The sequence below is a fragment of the Xyrauchen texanus genome, chromosome 46, assembly GCF_025860055.1.
Source record: "Xyrauchen texanus isolate HMW12.3.18 chromosome 46, RBS_HiC_50CHRs, whole genome shotgun sequence".
NCBI classification, from domain to species: domain Eukaryota; kingdom Metazoa; phylum Chordata; class Actinopteri; order Cypriniformes; family Catostomidae; genus Xyrauchen; species Xyrauchen texanus.
This window is the reverse complement of record NC_068321.1, coordinates 8766930-8784115: the sequence shown is the minus strand read 5'-3', so window position 1 is coordinate 8784115 and position 17186 is coordinate 8766930. Positions and strand designations below refer to the sequence as shown.

General features: G+C 38.4%; 1 protein-coding gene across 1 annotated transcript in view; it reads left to right on the top strand.

Annotated features, from left to right (window-relative positions):
• The first annotated feature begins 2124 nt into the window (after positions 1 to 2124).
• Positions 2125 to 17186, top strand: part of LOC127638301 (laminin subunit beta-1-like) — a 38810-nt gene continuing 23748 nt past the window's right edge. The window contains exons 1-14 of the mRNA XM_052119774.1: positions 2125 to 2531; positions 3381 to 3553; positions 4790 to 4928; positions 8474 to 8547; positions 9385 to 9573; positions 9652 to 9715; positions 9888 to 10090; positions 11447 to 11567; positions 12813 to 13001; positions 13745 to 13921; positions 14069 to 14181; positions 15269 to 15348; positions 15825 to 15960; positions 16058 to 16216. Of these exons, the coding sequence (XP_051975734.1) occupies positions 2501 to 2531; positions 3381 to 3553; positions 4790 to 4928; positions 8474 to 8547; positions 9385 to 9573; positions 9652 to 9715; positions 9888 to 10090; positions 11447 to 11567; positions 12813 to 13001; positions 13745 to 13921; positions 14069 to 14181; positions 15269 to 15348; positions 15825 to 15960; positions 16058 to 16216 (1848 nt within the window). The 5' untranslated portion in view covers positions 2125 to 2500. The remainder of the gene's footprint in view (positions 2532 to 3380; positions 3554 to 4789; positions 4929 to 8473; positions 8548 to 9384; positions 9574 to 9651; positions 9716 to 9887; positions 10091 to 11446; positions 11568 to 12812; positions 13002 to 13744; positions 13922 to 14068; positions 14182 to 15268; positions 15349 to 15824; positions 15961 to 16057; positions 16217 to 17186) is intronic.

The window sequence follows — 17186 nt, the reverse complement described above, 5'->3', positions numbered from 1 at the left end:
GGTCGCTATTAAGTGGGGCGCGCAATGGGGTGCATGGTAAGTTGTGCGTGGATCACGGAGAGTAGCATGATTCTCCACATGCTGTGAGTCTCCATGGTGTCATGCACGGCGAGCCACGTGATGCGGATTGACGGTCTCAGAAGCTGAGGCAACTGAGAATTGTCCTCCATCACCTGGATTGAGATGAGTAACCGCACCACCACAAGGACCTAGTTAGTAGTGGGAATTGGGAATATGGGATCAATATGGGCTGATACTAGCACAGTTGCAAGAACTGGCATTACAGCACAGAAATGTTGTCCTAGCTCATCTGGTTTCTCTGGGGTTGAGACTCAATGACAAGAAAAGCGTTCTCTCTCCTGCCCAGAGAACGACATATTTAATTTGAACACGATGCGGGCACAGCTATCTCCCGCTCAAATGGAGACCATTCAAAATGCCCTGAGCAAAGTTAGGTTAGGCCAAGATCGTACTGTTCTTCAGTATCAACGGATGTTAGGTCGCATGGCATCTGCGTCCTCGGTAATCCCTATGGGCCTTTTGCATATGAGACCATTCTAGTTGTGGCTCAAAGCCAGGGAATTTCATCCGAGGGCCAATCTCCGAGGGCTACGTACCCTCTCTATGTGGCTCACACCCCGGTTCCTCACCTTGGGTCCCACTCTAGGTGCGTCTTGCTGTCACAGATTGTTGACGAAAGATGCCTCCCTGTCGAGCTGGGGAGCAGTCTTAGTCTTAAGTGGTCGTCCAGCTCAAGGGGAATGGGAGGGTTATCAGCTCGATTGGCACAACAACTCGAGTCTCTAGTTGATGGCTGTATTTCTGGTCCTGAAGTACTTCCTCCAGCATCTGAGAGCCTGCAATGTCCTGGTACGTGTGGACCACACAGCGGCAGTCTCTTACATAAATCCCCAAGGAGGTCTGTGGTCGCGCCAACTAAACAGACTTGTGCGGCAGATTTTCCTTTGAGTGCAGGGCAAGCTCCTGTCACTCAAAGCAGTCTATATCCCTGGATGCCTGAATATGGGAGCGGATTTACTGTCTAGACAGAAAATACAGACGGGAGAATGGAAACTCCACCCCGAGGTAGTGAAATAATTCTGGTTAAGATTTTACGAAGCAGAGGTGGACCTCTTCGCCTCCCAACAGACAGCGCAATGTCCCCTCTACTTCTTTCTGAAATCCCAAAGCGCTGAATCAAGCGCAGCATCTTGTTCCACTTTTTCAGGGAACAAGGGTTACAGTCAAGTAACCAGAGTTATAACACCTTCTCCTGATTGGTCAACTTCAGGTAGATTGCCAAATCAGCTCGTTCAACTGCACACACCTCCTGAATTTAAGCTGACAGTGCAACTTTTAGACATTTTAAAAAATATCAGGAGGACGTGAGCTGCTCGTAAGCCACTCGGCTCCGCTCGTAATTCCTCTCACACGATGTGAGCCGGGTCGCGACCACCCGAGCACTAACAATTTCCACCTGATCTCTCCTGACTGGAAAAAATCTGTCAGCTCCCACGTCAGACAAAACTTGCATGCCCACCTTAGCTTCGTACATTAGCTTACTTCGTTCCGTTTCAAACGGATCGGCAAAACTGCATCTTAAGGGTAAGGGCATCTTAAAACAAAATTAATTAACAAATTTGCCGATACATGTTAAAAAAAAAATATAATATAACAACAAAAACATGAAAGAACAGCTCCGTCCGTTTTCGTGCTTTATTGGCACCATTTGCAAAGGAAAAAAGAATACAAACATCTGATTATAATAAAAACAGCAGGTAGGGAGATGTGGGTGAGGTTTTATTTTATTTTATTATTATTTTTGTCTCCTACTAAATACCTTGCTCTTCTCTTTCAACAAACTAGAAAGAACGGCTGGTTTCTGTTTTACACGTATTTGCAAAAGGAAACATTTAAGAAAAACAGATTAAAATAATAAAGACAGAGGGTATAGGGAGATGTGGGTGAAGTTTAATTTGATTATATTCTAATTATTTTTTTGTCTTCTGCTTCCTCATACCTTGCCCTCCTCTTGCGATCTCTTTTTATTTCATTGGTTGTGGCTCATTGTCCAGCTTTCGCTCGTGGGGCAGTGTGATCACATGACGACATGATGTTTAGATATCAGGCAGTTTTGAAAACAGTCGTAGGACTCGTCTTGGCCTGTCGCAGGAGTGCGCACCAACAAGACCTTTCATCGTGAGATCCGAGACTTCAAGTTGCAGATCAGTCGCCAGCTCAAAACATCAAAAGAAACGGGCTTGAGTGGTGTAGTGAACACCAGGCATTACGACCACCTTGGTGAAATACACGGGGGAAGGGTTTGACTTTGAGGCGCTGTGGGCATGCGCAGAGGAGAGCGGTGGGAGAAAAAGTTTTATGCAGCTCAATCTGAATGATTTGCAAAGGCGCAGTCTGAAGGGAGCGGACTCTGCGCTCCAGTTTCCACAGCACAGTCAGGATTATTACTGCAACCCTGCTGAAGAAAGAATCAGGAAACATGTGGTTACATCTTGCAGCAGCGCTTATAAGTAGGTTTTTAACGGTATATTAGCAGATTTGATTTCTGTGCCGAAGTAATGTAGACATATTTTGTCGTTTTGTTGTAAATAAATAAATAATTATGAAATACTTTTGATCATGCTACTAAAGTATTTTTAATAGACTATAAATTTTATATAATCAGTTTTGCCTACTGAAAAAAAACAACAGCAGCTTAAATCATCCTTATTTGGTCTTAGATGGTCTAACATTTTCTTAAGTGGTTTAAGCTGGTCTCCTAGCCTGGCCAAGCTTGTGCTCAGTTGGTTAAGTTGATCCCTAGCCTGACCAGCTGAAAACCAGCCAACTGACCATGGAGTAAGACCAGCAAAAACTATCTTAGGCTGGTTTAAACATTTTAGCTTTTTCTCCAAGCAGAGAGAGAGAGAGAGAGAGAGATAGAGAGAGAGAATTTACGACCCCCCCTGCATCTTAGTACCAGCCCTGTTATCAATGATTTTTACAACATCTGCATGTTCTCTTGTGAAATATTTATTTTTTAACATAATTTTTTAGTTATTATATGTATTAATTGAATTTATTTCAGAACTGGCATTTCTAAAAACCCTGTAATAGGATCATTATAGAACATTGCATATTTATTTAAATACTGTTGTCAATTGACCCAACTGTTATGTTATACACTGAGGCAGATCAGACATAATGAAACTGATTTGTGCATATGCAAATTCTTTCGTATTGTTTGTGATATAAAGGGTACTGGTAGGATGGCCTCTTTTTCCAATAAAATGAAGCTTCAAGGACCACGACAACTCAAGAATAAACAAAGGCGATCATCAATTTTAATCGATTCAAATTAATGATTTTCTTGCACAAAGGTTTAGGGGCATGGGCTCTTGCACAGATTCCCGAGCTGGGTGATGTTTGCACAGAGGGGAGCTGTTATCCTGCAACAGGAGATCTGCTCATTGGAAGAGCTGACCAACTTTCGGCCACCTCAACATGCGGTATTCAAAGACCTGAGCCATTTTGTATCGTCAGTCATTTGCAGGTAATTTATATGCACTGCATCTAAAAAAACTTCACAGTCTTCACAGTCAAAAAAAAATGCTGATGTTTTGACATTGTAAGACTTGCTAAAACACATTTTTAATTACCTTTGAATTAAGTGTTTTGTGATGGGATATCTAATCATTTCAAAGTTATGGAAATATGACGTATTTCTTTTTCAGGTTTTAAAAAGTTGCACATATAAACATTAATAATATGATAACTGCACACCTGTTGGCTCTATATTTGGCCTAATAATTATATACCACAATTGAGGATTTGAGTTTAAGAGAGTAAGGTTTTCCCCCACAAAAACATCCCCAGGGCTTTAATCCTGCTTTATTGCATTCTTGTTATTTCATGTGGGTGTATTTGGAACATGGAAACTACGTTTGCCTTTAGAGATTTGATTCTGGACCTATGATCTTTGGATGTCTAGACCACTTCATTGTAGACAAAACACCCCCAAAATGTTTTATTTAGGACCATTAGAAATGGGTTATGAGGGTCTCTGAGTCTTCAAAAATGCATAAGGAGGTTTATAGGGGCTCTTTGATGCTCATTGATTAACACTCATTCCAGACCATAAGAGAGAGATAATTGCTTCAGAGAGATAGTCTTGACTCAAGAGAAAGCTAGAAATTGCTTTACGTCCTTGCTTTTATCATTTCTTTTGATCACAGATCTTCATGTCTTTGCCTCTTTTAACCTTTAGTCATTTGAAACTAAGTGGTTCCATCAAAGTCAAACCTTTGTGGTGAAACATTTTGACTGAGAGCTTATGGTATGCAGACAGTCATTACAAATTGTTGTGATGTCATTATCCTTCCTAATTAGGTCAAATGGTGGTTAAAAGATAGATATAAAGCTAGAACGTGCTATTGTTAGAACAGACATTTAATTTATGAAGCTAGTCACATTCCAAAACCACCAACACCATACAAGTCCTAACTTTAAGTCTCATCGCTCTTAAAAGAGCTACAGATCTTTTAAGAGCTTCAACATGTTTTTAATTAAAAGAAAAATGTCACTAAGAGACACACCCCAAACACTATACATATGGAGAGCAAAGTAAATCAATGCTGTCTGTAGGCTAGCCATGTAAATCAGATCTTGTGGGTGGACTTGCTACGTTATCTCAGACTCCTTCAGTCATTCATTGTATTTGGAGAAATCGGTATAGCATCACAATAATGCAATTGACATTTTCTGGTTTCCCCACCCCCCTCCAACTCAGGAAGAGAAGAAGTGCTTTGTGTGCGATTCCAGAATTCCCTACAATGAGCAGACGCACCAAGTAACCAGCCACGGAATTGAAAATGTCGTCACTACTTTTGCCCCAAACCGCCTCAAGACTTGGTGGCAGTCGGAAAATGGTGAGTTTAGTTCCAGCTTCAAAACAAAACCAATATTTCTTATCTTCTTTCCTTTGCAGTGCTATATCTGTACAGTACTGTTTTTTGGTATTTGTCTATTGTTTAGTCTTGGTTGTACAAGTCTGTATCACCTACCATTTCTCTTGGGAATATAGGGAGGCTGTGAAACAAGGTCTTATTAGAAGGAACTCTCTCTCCTTAGTGTGTCTGTTAGTTCCCCTGTAATCAGACCAAGGCCAGTTAAGATGATGACCTGTTTTTTAAAGTGTGCACTGACAGTTTTTTTCCCTTGGGAAAAAGGTTTCCACCTGCCTTTTGACCAGTTGTGTTAAGATGGGGTAAAACCTCAGAGTCAGATACATAAAGAATCATTCTTATACTTCAATTCTATTGTGAAACACTAAAAGTGCATTATGTTATTTTTTAAACTTGGTCATGTTGGGAATATGAACAACTACTTAAACCACTCAAATCTTTGATAGTAGTTGACCAAGAGTAGAAGTAGAAGAGTAGAATATTGTATTTTCAATAGCGTATACCGGTATCTAGAGAACAGAGTTCCTGAGGGCCTTCATAAAACCGATATACATAGTGCAATTTAATAAAATAAAATAAAAATTATAGAATGAAATTAGATGAACACAAAATTGCTGAAGTTAATTGAAAAGACACGTATTTCACACAACATTTTCTTAATATGTTTATTTTTTGTTGACAAAACTGCTGGTCGATATTTAAACTAACTCAAGGGGGCAGTCGCACCTCTGGTAATGTAATGTTTAGCAGTCAGTGTTGATAATGTTAAAATGGGCAAATGGCCTGGGGTGCGTTTCCCATAAAACGGCGAAACTCACTGCTTACGATGGAGTCTTGGAGAAATTAATTAGCTAGTCATGACTGTTTCCCAAAACCATAGTAACTGTAGCTATGTTTCAATCAATGTTTTTTATGCACATTTTGGGATACCGCATAAAAACTGCTGGATGGAAACACCAAGATGCGAATGAATCTCCAAAATGTGCACAAAAAATGTATACGCTCTCGCTTGAGGTGGATTCATTTTTTATTCGATAAGAAGAAATTCGCATAAACTATGATGGAAGCACATTTACTGAATAAACTCCTATTTAATTTGTTAGGAATAAAAGTTGTGCATCAAAAAGGTCATTTGACTAAAAAACTCATTACTGGACTATCCAGCGGACCAATCATCGCAACTGAAATGTTGCTCTAGTTATCCTGAAATAACGGTGTCTAGAAAATCCCAAGCCTACAAAGAGTTTGCAGAGCAAATAAGTTGAAAACAAACTTGAACTGTACGGAAGAAAAGGTTTATTGACACTTACGAAAAAATAATAATGTGTAATGCGCTGTTGCTCCCAAACATGAGGCATAGTTCTTTAGAGTGTAATGCGTGCTCTAAACGCATTATTAAAAAAACACTCACAGTGGCTACAATTTCTCCGGAAGTGAAAATGTCATCCTTTTAAACATTCTTGGATTGAAACGCGGCTTTACCACACTGTTTTTGTGATAATATGTTTTTTCGCATAAATTACATTTGCAGATTGGATGGAAACATAGCTTATGTCACACATCCATTGTTTGATCCCCTTTGGTTCAACAATATGATAGAGCTGACATTAATGTTGTTATGCAGGGTAGGAGTAATAACTTATGTGAATATTAAATTATAAAAGTTAATTTACATGTAAATGTAGAGACAAATGCTGCAATAGATGGGTTTCACTCTACGTCAGACTTTTGGGTTCCCTTGACGCACTTGAGCACATGCGTGCAATTCAAAAATGTAAAACGCCACTTATGTGTTAACATAGACACATGAAAGACATGCTCTCCTGCAGAAGCTAGCAGATAAAGTGGTTTCTCTTAACAGCCTTTAATCCCTTAAATGTATGCATGCATGTTTACTTGTTTCAGTACAGCGCTTTTCTGCAAAACCCCCGGATTATGCCGTTTTCTTATATGCATGTAAACATGGTCAAAATGTTGACAGAATGAAAGATATCTATGGAATAAAAGATATGGAAGCCTCAGCAAAGTTAAATTATGTCAACACAGCAAACTAACAAGGAACTATGCTTCTAACCACAGGTAAAGAGCTTTAGTTAGTTCGAATCACACAACTTTGTGATGCTGTTTGGCAATGTGCGTTGGGACTACGGTTTCAGGAAACGCTAAATCGTTGAACTATGTTGGTAACGATGGAGCTTGGCTAACAATACTTTTGAGAAATGCTCCCCTCATTCAACCATGCAGAGTAGTGATGGTGGGGTAGTGGGCTAAAGCACAGAAATTGTAAGCAGAAGGTTGCCGGTTCAAGCACCACAGCCTCCATTGTGTCCTTGAGCAAGGCACTTCAGTTTGCTCCGGTGGGATTGTCCCTGTAATAAGTGCACTGTAAGTCTGCCAAATGCATAAATGTAATTGTAAATGTAACCACACCAGCTGTAACAACTGAATTCTACATGACATGCTGTATGTTCCTCAATGAAATAAGCAGACAGAGGAAAGGCAAATCCAGAGATTTACTGGTTATTGCAGTGGGGGAGTGAGAAGTCTAGAGGGACAGGAAACGAGGGCCATGTATGCAACCAGAGAAGCCTGTGAATGTGTATAGTTTAGAGAGCGAGAGTATGGGGTGGGAGGACAGGAAAGCTTTTACTCATCAGAGATACAGCATTAGGGTTTTTTAGACCCCGGAAGCACTTTTGCACTAAAAAAGCAGATGTTCAGTGTAACTATAGAGCACTTCCATACTAGAAAAGCAATTGCTGTGCATTATTTCCTTATCTACAAGCTCCAGATGTTCTGAAAGCTACTCATGTTGCTCAAGTCTCTCTTTATCACATAAGATTTTCATATGGGAGTTGTTTCTCCTAGATGGCAATGAGATTACATGAGAGCAAATTAAGACTTTTAACTCATCAGATGTTTCTCCTGAGATAAAGACCACAGTAGTCCCACATGTGTCTCATCTAGAGTTTCATAAGATATACTAACAATCACTAAGTTAAAATGCTTTAGTCTGAATGACATCTCAACAGTCTGTTTTTTGCAAAGTCAGACTAACAGAGCTAAAAAATGCCATAGTTGCTTGGCTTCGTTCAGCATGTATACACATTAAACCAGCCCCAATTGTCTTGGTGTTGTGCGCAGGCTTCAATATTCAATTTGTCGTCTTCTAATATTCATTTTCGCATTGTATCATGTATACATAGACGGAGAGATTGAAAACAGTTGCTCAACTACTCAAAAACTTTCCATAGCTCGATTGTGCATGTAAACATACTGAACCCGTCTTAAACTGTGGTCTTTTATTTCTCACAAGAAATTTTAGGAACAACAACTGAGACAAAGTTGATGCATGAAAAATATCAGATAACTCAATTAAGTCTCCTTGAGCTATGAATGAGCACCCTCTTGACTATGCTATTTCCTCTGGGTTTTTGTGCAGGGGTCAAAATAACATACAATCCTTTGTCTTGAACTATGTCTTTAATCTCTCTTTATCTCTCTCTCAGGCTTGGAGAACGTCACAATCCAGCTAAACCTTGAGGCCGAATTCCACTTCACCCACCTCATCATGACTTTTAAGGTAAGTGGGTTAGGGACACAGTTAGTTGGTGTTGTGTGTGGTTGTTTGGAAAGTGTCGCCAAAGCCTAAGGTGAGATTTTAGGTCATTAATGGAGAATGTGGGAAGGGGGTGTTGATGTGGTTTGGCTGGGAGGGGAGGGGAAGTGTCGCTTAGTGTGTGGCAGCCGTGGGAGGTCTGGGATTAACCCAGCTGTGTAGTCCTCTGAGCCGGATGGAATGCTTCAAATGAAGATAGAATTTCAGCTGGATCTCACTGAAATATATTGCAATACTGCAATAGCGCATATTAAACTTCAAGCTTTAAGAAAACAACAGTTGTCATGTTATACTTGCTACATTGATTACTGCGAAATAGCAAAGGAACAAGACTTTCATCACTCTTTTTTCCTTTTGAAATCTCCTATCTAACTGTTGTTTTATTTTAACAATTAGCATGACTTTATTAGCTATATAGCAATGATCAATTCTTCTACATTGACAAGTTTGTGGTTCTTCTCATATAATAGTGATCGGCAATGGCACTTATTTTCTTGTGATACCAACATTACCAATATAATTACCAATACTTATTTGAATTTTTGAAGACAGGGTTTGTATTCATATTTGCATTTAACCTAAAATAATACTTACAAATGGAAATTGTTATGACTAGTATGTGGAAATGTTTGGATAAAATTATCTTCAAAGCTAATGATAAGCATTTTTTCATGCTAACATACTAAAATCGCTAGTTTAAAAAATCATTTAGTATGAAGGATCAATCCTCACGATACAGCATCAATATTTATAAATTTTTCGGCCCATCCCTGTTCACAATGCCCTCTTGTACGCCTCCAGACATTCCGGCCTGCTGCCATGGTTATCGAGCGTTCATCGGACTTTGGGAAGACATGGCAGGTGTACCGTTACTTTGCCTATGACTGTGAGACCTCCTTCCCCTCCGTCTCTCATGGACCCATGAAGAAAGTGGACGATGTTATCTGTGATTCTCGCTACTCCGACATTGAACCCTCTACTGAAGGCGAGGTAAGAAATCTGATGCACTGCACGTTTAAATTTATTGTACTGAAATTTTTATTTACTCATGTTCCTTTGACTCTGAAGGCCATCTTTAGGGTTTTGGATCCGGCCTTCAGGATTGATGATCCCTACAGTCCCAGAATCCAGAGTAAGGACAAGATGTGCAAAAAGAAACAGCAACCATGATCAATTCTCTAAAACATTTACTAATGCATACATATATGACTATTTAAGACATTAAATGGCCCCAATGGCCTAATACGCCAATCAAAAATGTGTGTCCCTAAATTGTAGCTTTTAATGTATATTCCCTGCTAAAGACATGCTAAAGATTACCAATCTGAGGGTGAAGTTTACCAAGTTGCACACTCTGGGAGACAACCTTCTGGACTCCCGTATTGAGATCAAGGAGAAGTATTACTACGCAATATACGACATGGTGGTGAGAGGAAACTGTTTCTGCTATGGTCACGCATCTGAGTGCGCCCCCGTTGATGGAACTGGAGAGGAGGTGGATGGCATGGTGAGTTTTAGAGCTTGAGAAACATACCTAGCAAAAGTAGTTTAGTTAATAATGTGTTAGTGTTGTGCTATTGCTAAGACTGCACGGACTCTGCGCTTGCAGTATTCCTAACAATTATACACCCGTCCATCCTCTGCCTTTTGCGTTTTTGCTTCTTGCATTTTTTTGTTAAATACGTTTTTATATTTATATTTTAATTAGATGAATAAATACTTATTTTAAATTCTTATAATTTATTATATTTAATTACTATTATTTCTTTTATTTTTATTTGCTATTTTGATATTACTTTCAGCCACCACAAAAACTTTAGTGCACTAAAAATATTTTAACACATTTGACCATATTTTGGTGAATAGATTCCTATACCACAATCAGCAAAACATGTATAAAGATATTTGTAAAAATAAACAGACGACATACAGACAGTAATTCTTTGCAAAAGTGTTGCAATTTATGCATCGATTAAATGCTTTTTGTGGCTTTTTTAACTTCTGAATTGAAGAAAACATCTCACATACATTTGTGATGGAAAGAAATGGTTAGAACTCACATCGCAGTCCACTAATAACTCAGTCTGAATCTGTTTCACATTAGTATGATAGAATGCAGACTTCTTCATGGTTTAATTATTTCATTATTTACAGTGCAAATATTCGTGGTGCACAGGAAATGCACGCAATGGCTTGATTTTCAGTGTGTTCACACACAACCATATTCAAATACTTTATATGGTGTGCTTCTTTATGTTTGTGAATGTGTTTTTTTTGTTTGAGTGTTTTTAAAACAATGAAGAAATACACCAAAGCAACAAGGTTCCTGTTTAGTCTGTTGTGTCCTGTGTTTATAGTCCGTCTAGACGAGATCAGTCTTAGTCTATTGCCAGCACTTACAGAAGAAATGACACCTAGATTTCCATCTCAGAACATTTTTATATAAAACAAAATATCTCATTCAGAGGCACTGAATTGTACCTAGATCAGCTCTAGGTAAAACACAGTTCTGTCAAGCTCACTTTAGGCTGCATCTGTGTATGTGCCAAGCCTGGAGTTTGTTTAATGTAGACCAGATGCATCCAGTATAAACATTTTCTGCTGCCATCTGGTCTACAGGCCAGATTTGTGGATTTTGTGTGTTTTTTGAATAACTTTTCATACTGTGTATAAAATGAGATAATATGTAGTGTTTTAGAAATTGTATGTTTTTTCATATGGGGGCTTTAAAAATCTCTTACGTATATTTTTGCCGCTTTTACACATCCTGTTCCAAATACTACAGATTTGACTACGATTATTTTGTTTGAGTTTGCTTGATCTTGGATATACTGTATCACTATTATGTCTGATTTTGCTGTAGGTCCATGGCCATTGTATGTGCAATCATAACACCATGGGTTTGAACTGTGAACGCTGTCAGGACTTCTACCATGACCTTCCCTGGAGGCCCGCGGAGGGACGCAACACCAACGCCTGTAAAAGTATGACAAAGTTTGATGTTAAATTATCCCAGATTGTACACTTACATCTATGAGATGTCTGTTTAAGAGTGTTTCATCTGGAAAGGGTCACATTCTAATTAACATCTGCTAAGAGCATATTTACAAAAGCTTTAACGCTTCACGTCACATTACCTAAACTGCTAAATTGTGCTAAAAAGGCAGTACATTGTTGCCAGGTACTAAAAATGTACAAAATTATGATATCATACAGTGTTTCGTGATATCGTTCGGAATACAGTATAACACTAGTATTAAAACAACATTGTCCTAATTATTTGTTTTACCATTGTTACTGCATTACAAAGTTTTTTCACTCTTTGAAGTAACATTAACTGAATTCGACGGATATTGGATTTTGCTGATACCGATAACTAAGCTGGTGGTTAGTTTTTAAAATCAATTTATTGAATGATTTATTAAATGTTATTATTAAAATATCTTAATATTTCCTTATTGTGACGGGTAAAGACATGTCCCAGATGCAGTTTTTTGTGCAACCAAAATCCCAATGGTAATCTGGAAAAAAACAAGATTAATGCATAGCACAGACTTTTATCTATGAATAAGCCCGAAATACCCAGGGGACTTTTATGTTGAGTACACAGATGAACACAGAGAAAAAACAAACAAACAAGCAAAAACTATCATCAACTATTAGCGTAAATGTTTTACGATAAACAATAGCCAAAAAAGCAACTATCAGTACTGATTGATCTGTAAAACCAACATATTGCTCGACCTCTAATAGTTTATAAACAACATTATCATAATTCTGTGTTGTGTAATTGCAACTACAATTTAATTAATAAACAACCTTGTCGTAATTCTTTGGTGTACCAATGCAACTAAAATATAGTTAATAAACAACATTGTCGTAATTCTTTGTTGTCCATTGCAACTACAATATAGTTTATAAACAACGTTTTTGTAATTATTTGTTGTACCATTGTTACCGCATTATTGTTACCAAACAGTATTGTCATAATTCTTTGTCGTACCATTTTACGGCAGTATTGTTAACAAACAACGTTGTCGTAATTCTGTGTTGTATCATTGTTACTGCATTATAATTTCTAAACAATGCAGTTGGAAAATGTTTGTTATTTATTCTTACTGTATTATAGTTTCTAAATAATGTTAGCGTAATTGTTTGTTATCCGATTGTTACTGCATCATAGTTTCCAAACAAAATGTTTGTTATTGCTTTCCATCGCTTCTTTACAGAATGTAACTGCAACATTCACTCTGATTCCTGTCATTTCGACATGGCCGTGTATCAGGCCTCTGGTAACGTGAGCGGCGGTGTTTGTGACAACTGTCAGCACAACACCATGGGACACCAGTGTGAGCAATGCAAGCCTTTCTTCTACCAGCATCCGGAGAAGGACATCCGCGACCCCAACATCTGCGAGTGTATGTATCCCCTCTAATTTCCTCTACTCTTTTTTCTTCCTTCCTTTTACGCTTCTCCTCGACCTGTCTGGTCTAGTTTGTGATGTGAATCTGCTCCAGCTGTTCCTTTGTTCATCTTAGATTGAGGTGGTGGGAACACCTGGGCTTTGAAATGGTCCGTCACCACACAGCCAAGCCCCACCCTCCCTACAAAGCGCACAAATATAAGGTTTAACACTTGCCTTTTGTTGTGGTGACTGAGGTTTTTTCATTCCAGCCCTTTGACTGCAAAGCAGAAATGTGGTTTGTGATTTCTAATGCAAACTGTGTAGTGCAAGTACCATACTTGTATTTTCTTATAATTTGTTTGTTTTTATACATAACTAAATTACTTAAGGAAATATTCAAAGTATTTAGACACTTAACTTAAGCACAAAACATTTTTGATTTTCATTGCATTACATACAAAAAAGTCACTTGTTTTGATATTTTGTTATTTATGAAACTTTATGAAATTGTTTATGTAACTTGATTGTCAAAATACTTTTTGGGTCCATTCTATATACTTTTGTACAGCTAAAACACCATAATGTTCTAACATGCCTTTCCATCTGGATCGTGTGATGTAATGCATAAGTTATTCGTTCCGGCTGACACTGATAAATACCGGAAAAATTAGTACTGCTGCATTTTTTGGTTTTCCCAGCTGTCTACCATTTCTCCCACTTGTTTTAAGTCTGCTTGGTCTGGATTTTTCTCTCCAGCCTGTAACTGTGATCCAGTCGGCTCTCTTAACGGAGGAATTTGCGATGCACTGACAGATGTGTCTTTTGGACTCATCGCGGGTCAGTGTCGCTGTAAGCCCAATGTGGAGGGTGAGCGCTGCGACCAGTGCAAACAGGGCCACTTTGGACTCAGCGACGATCCCATGGGATGTCCGCGTAAGTCTAGATTATTTTCACAACAATGTGTCTTTTTAAAAGTTGTGGAGTCTAAATCCAATTATTCAACAATTAATGTGAAAAAAGTTCTGAAGGATCTTAAAAACTCTAATAAAAGTTGTTTATTTCTGTTTTATCATTACTCAGAATGCGCTTGCAATGCTTTGGGGACTGTTCCGGGTGGCAGCCCATGCGATACAGATTCAGGAAACTGCTATTGTAAGCGTTTGGTCACTGGACGGAATTGCGATCAGTGCTTGGTGGGTGTTCTTCATTAATTAAGTCATTTATGTACACAATACACTAAATATGTAAAGACTGTTTTTCACAATATTACAGTTTACTTTTATGGTAGGCAACATAATGCTATATTGCCATGAAAAGGCAAAATGCAATAACATTAACAACACTGAAAAAGCAGCAATGGCTTAAAAGTTTTTCGACTATCCTGCCAAATGTCCTGTACATAAACACACTGTAATGCAATGAATAGGTTGTACATGAATCTGAGCATAGTTAAGCCGAACCTGTCAGTCACAGGATAGATCATAAGTCATGTTTTTATCCAAGTTATGAATTTAATTTATTCGTAAAATCGTAATATCGCAAAAACAATTTGTGAATAAAGCAGTGTTTCCATCCCATGTGTTTAAGAGAACTAAATTGTCACCTGTGGAGAACTGTTGCAAAATAGATATGAAATATGAAGCCACAATTGCTCTTTCATTAAATGTTATGAATTACTTGCGGTTTAGTGAGTGCTCAGACAAAATGCTCTAATGAACTTCGCTAGCGTTCAGCAGCAGATGCCTAATGCCTGGGAACAAAAGCGTATCAGACTTTTCTGGGAAGTAATACTAGCCAATCATTTTGGTGACAGGCTTTGTGTTTGGCATTTCAGAACAACCAGAGTAACATTTCAGATGCTATGCAATGAAATTGATATGTTCTTTGGGCAAAATATGTATTCACATGGCTTGTTGAAGCAAAGTCACATGACTTTTTTGATGCACATCTATATTCCAATATAAATTCTATAGGAATATATTCGGTAGATGTGTTTACACCGTATTTTATTTGCATGTCTTCTTATTCCCATCTTGGTATTTCCCAAAACTCACAAATACCCAATTTCAGTCAATTTAATTTTGACAAAATGTAATTACTGCATAATGTTCTTTGCAGGACAATATCAATTATATTACAAAATCATAAAAACATTTTTATCCAATTGCTAAGTTGTGTTTGTTTCTTGGGAGGTCTGTCATAAACACTGATGTTCAAAGAGTGTTTTAACAAGTTGCTGTCTCTCTTTATTCCCCCCCCCCCTCTCTCTCTCTCTAATAGCCTCAACACTGGGGTCTCAGTAATGACATGGATGGCTGCAGACCATGTGACTGTGATCATGGAGGTGCCCTCAACAATAAGTGAGTAAAATGACTCCTTTCTAACTTTCAGCTTTCTGCCTGACTCGCTCATTCCTATACAGTTTTCATCATCACTATTACAATTGCTTATGCTTAGGGTTGGGGATTTGATCAGACTCTTTATCCTTAATATGGTACTAAGAAACATCTATTTCATTGTTATTTTACACTTCTTACCAGCATTTTTTCAATAGGCTGTGATACAACATTTTCACATGCAACATGCCTATTGAAAAACAGTTGGTAAGAGGCCTGAAATAACAATGAAAGGATGTTTCTTGGTCCCAGAATAAGTGTTGGCCCTGGACTAGCAATATCGCCAAATAAGAACGCCATTCATATGCTTTACAAAGGCAGCCTTTAACTGCAGTCAAACAAACTGTTGGGTGGTGTTTCTCACATGTTTTTGAAGTTAAACGAGTGTGTCAGCTATTTTCAGAAGAACTCTCTAAATCTCATGATTTTTCTCCTCCCAGTTGCTCTCCTGAAACTGGCCAGTGTCAGTGTCGTGAGCACATGTTTGGCAGACGCTGCGACCAGGTGGAGTCTGGTTTTTACTTCATTGCTCTGGACCACTACACTTATGAAGCAGAAGATGCCAAGTTTGGACCTGTAAGTTTCCATAGAGTCTTCATTAATGTTGAAATTTGTCCTGAGTTCTCAAGCATTTGAATAGTTGATCCAAACCCTTCCCTCTTTGTCTCTCTAGGGAGTAACGGTTGTCCCGAGAACCCACCCCCAGGACAGATCCCCTACTTGGACTGGGATTGGTTTTGTGAACGTTCCTGAAGGTGCCTACCTTGAATTCAGCATTGACAACATCCCCTACTCTATGGAGTATGACATCATCATTCGCTACGAACCTCAGGTTATTTTCTTCACATTTGTGCTAAAGTATATTAATTAAATTTGATAGTATTTGCAAAGTTTTTAGTAATGTCCAACTGAAGCAGGAATGGGTCATGATGGTTGACTTGTCTAAAAACAGACTAGTCGATTAGTAAGGTGCAACAATTTCCATGCTGTGCTTTTGCTGTTTGACTGTTTGCATGGTAGATCCCACTCAGAAAAGTTGCATCTTTAAGTTTATCCCCTTTAAGGTAATGCCACTATAGCCAAACACATTCAGATGGAGGTCCTTAGCTTTTACTTCGCATCTTGCAGTTTTTTGAGCATTCCACCATAAGACAGTTTGTCAAATCAAGTAGCCCAAGTTTTGAAAACACGCCTCAAGACGCCTGCATTATGTTCCTTTTAGTTGTGCTCTGTCTAGCTCATTTTGAATGTAAAGACTTGTATTTTGAAAACATCCTTTTAAGAAACATGTCCAAACAGGGTCAGGAGACCCTAAAACCAGCCTAATTGCTTTCTTAGCTTTCTTAAGGATACAGTCTAAGAAATGTTCGATTTCCCTTGATGGCAAGCTTGACCTTGACCTTTATAATGAACTGAATTTTTTTTATAATCGTTTTAATATTCATGATTTCAGTGAGGAACTGTCACTTTCAAAAATGCTGTTCCTGAACAGAATATTGTATATGTATTGATAAGGTCCTAAAACTATTCCGAGGCTTAAAAGAAACGGAAAGTCCTGGTCCTGATGGTATTGGAGGTCTTATTCTTAACAATTGTGCTGAAAAGTTGGCAGATATATTCTGTTTTATCTTAAAGTTGTCACTCCACCTCCTTTGGGTTCTTTGTCTTTGGAAAGGACATCATTGTACCTGTGCCAAAAAATTATGCTCTCAAGTGACTACAGGCCTGAATACAGGCCAAGGGCTTACCTCCCTTGTTATGAAATAATTTGAGAAGATTGTGAAGGATACACTTCTACATAA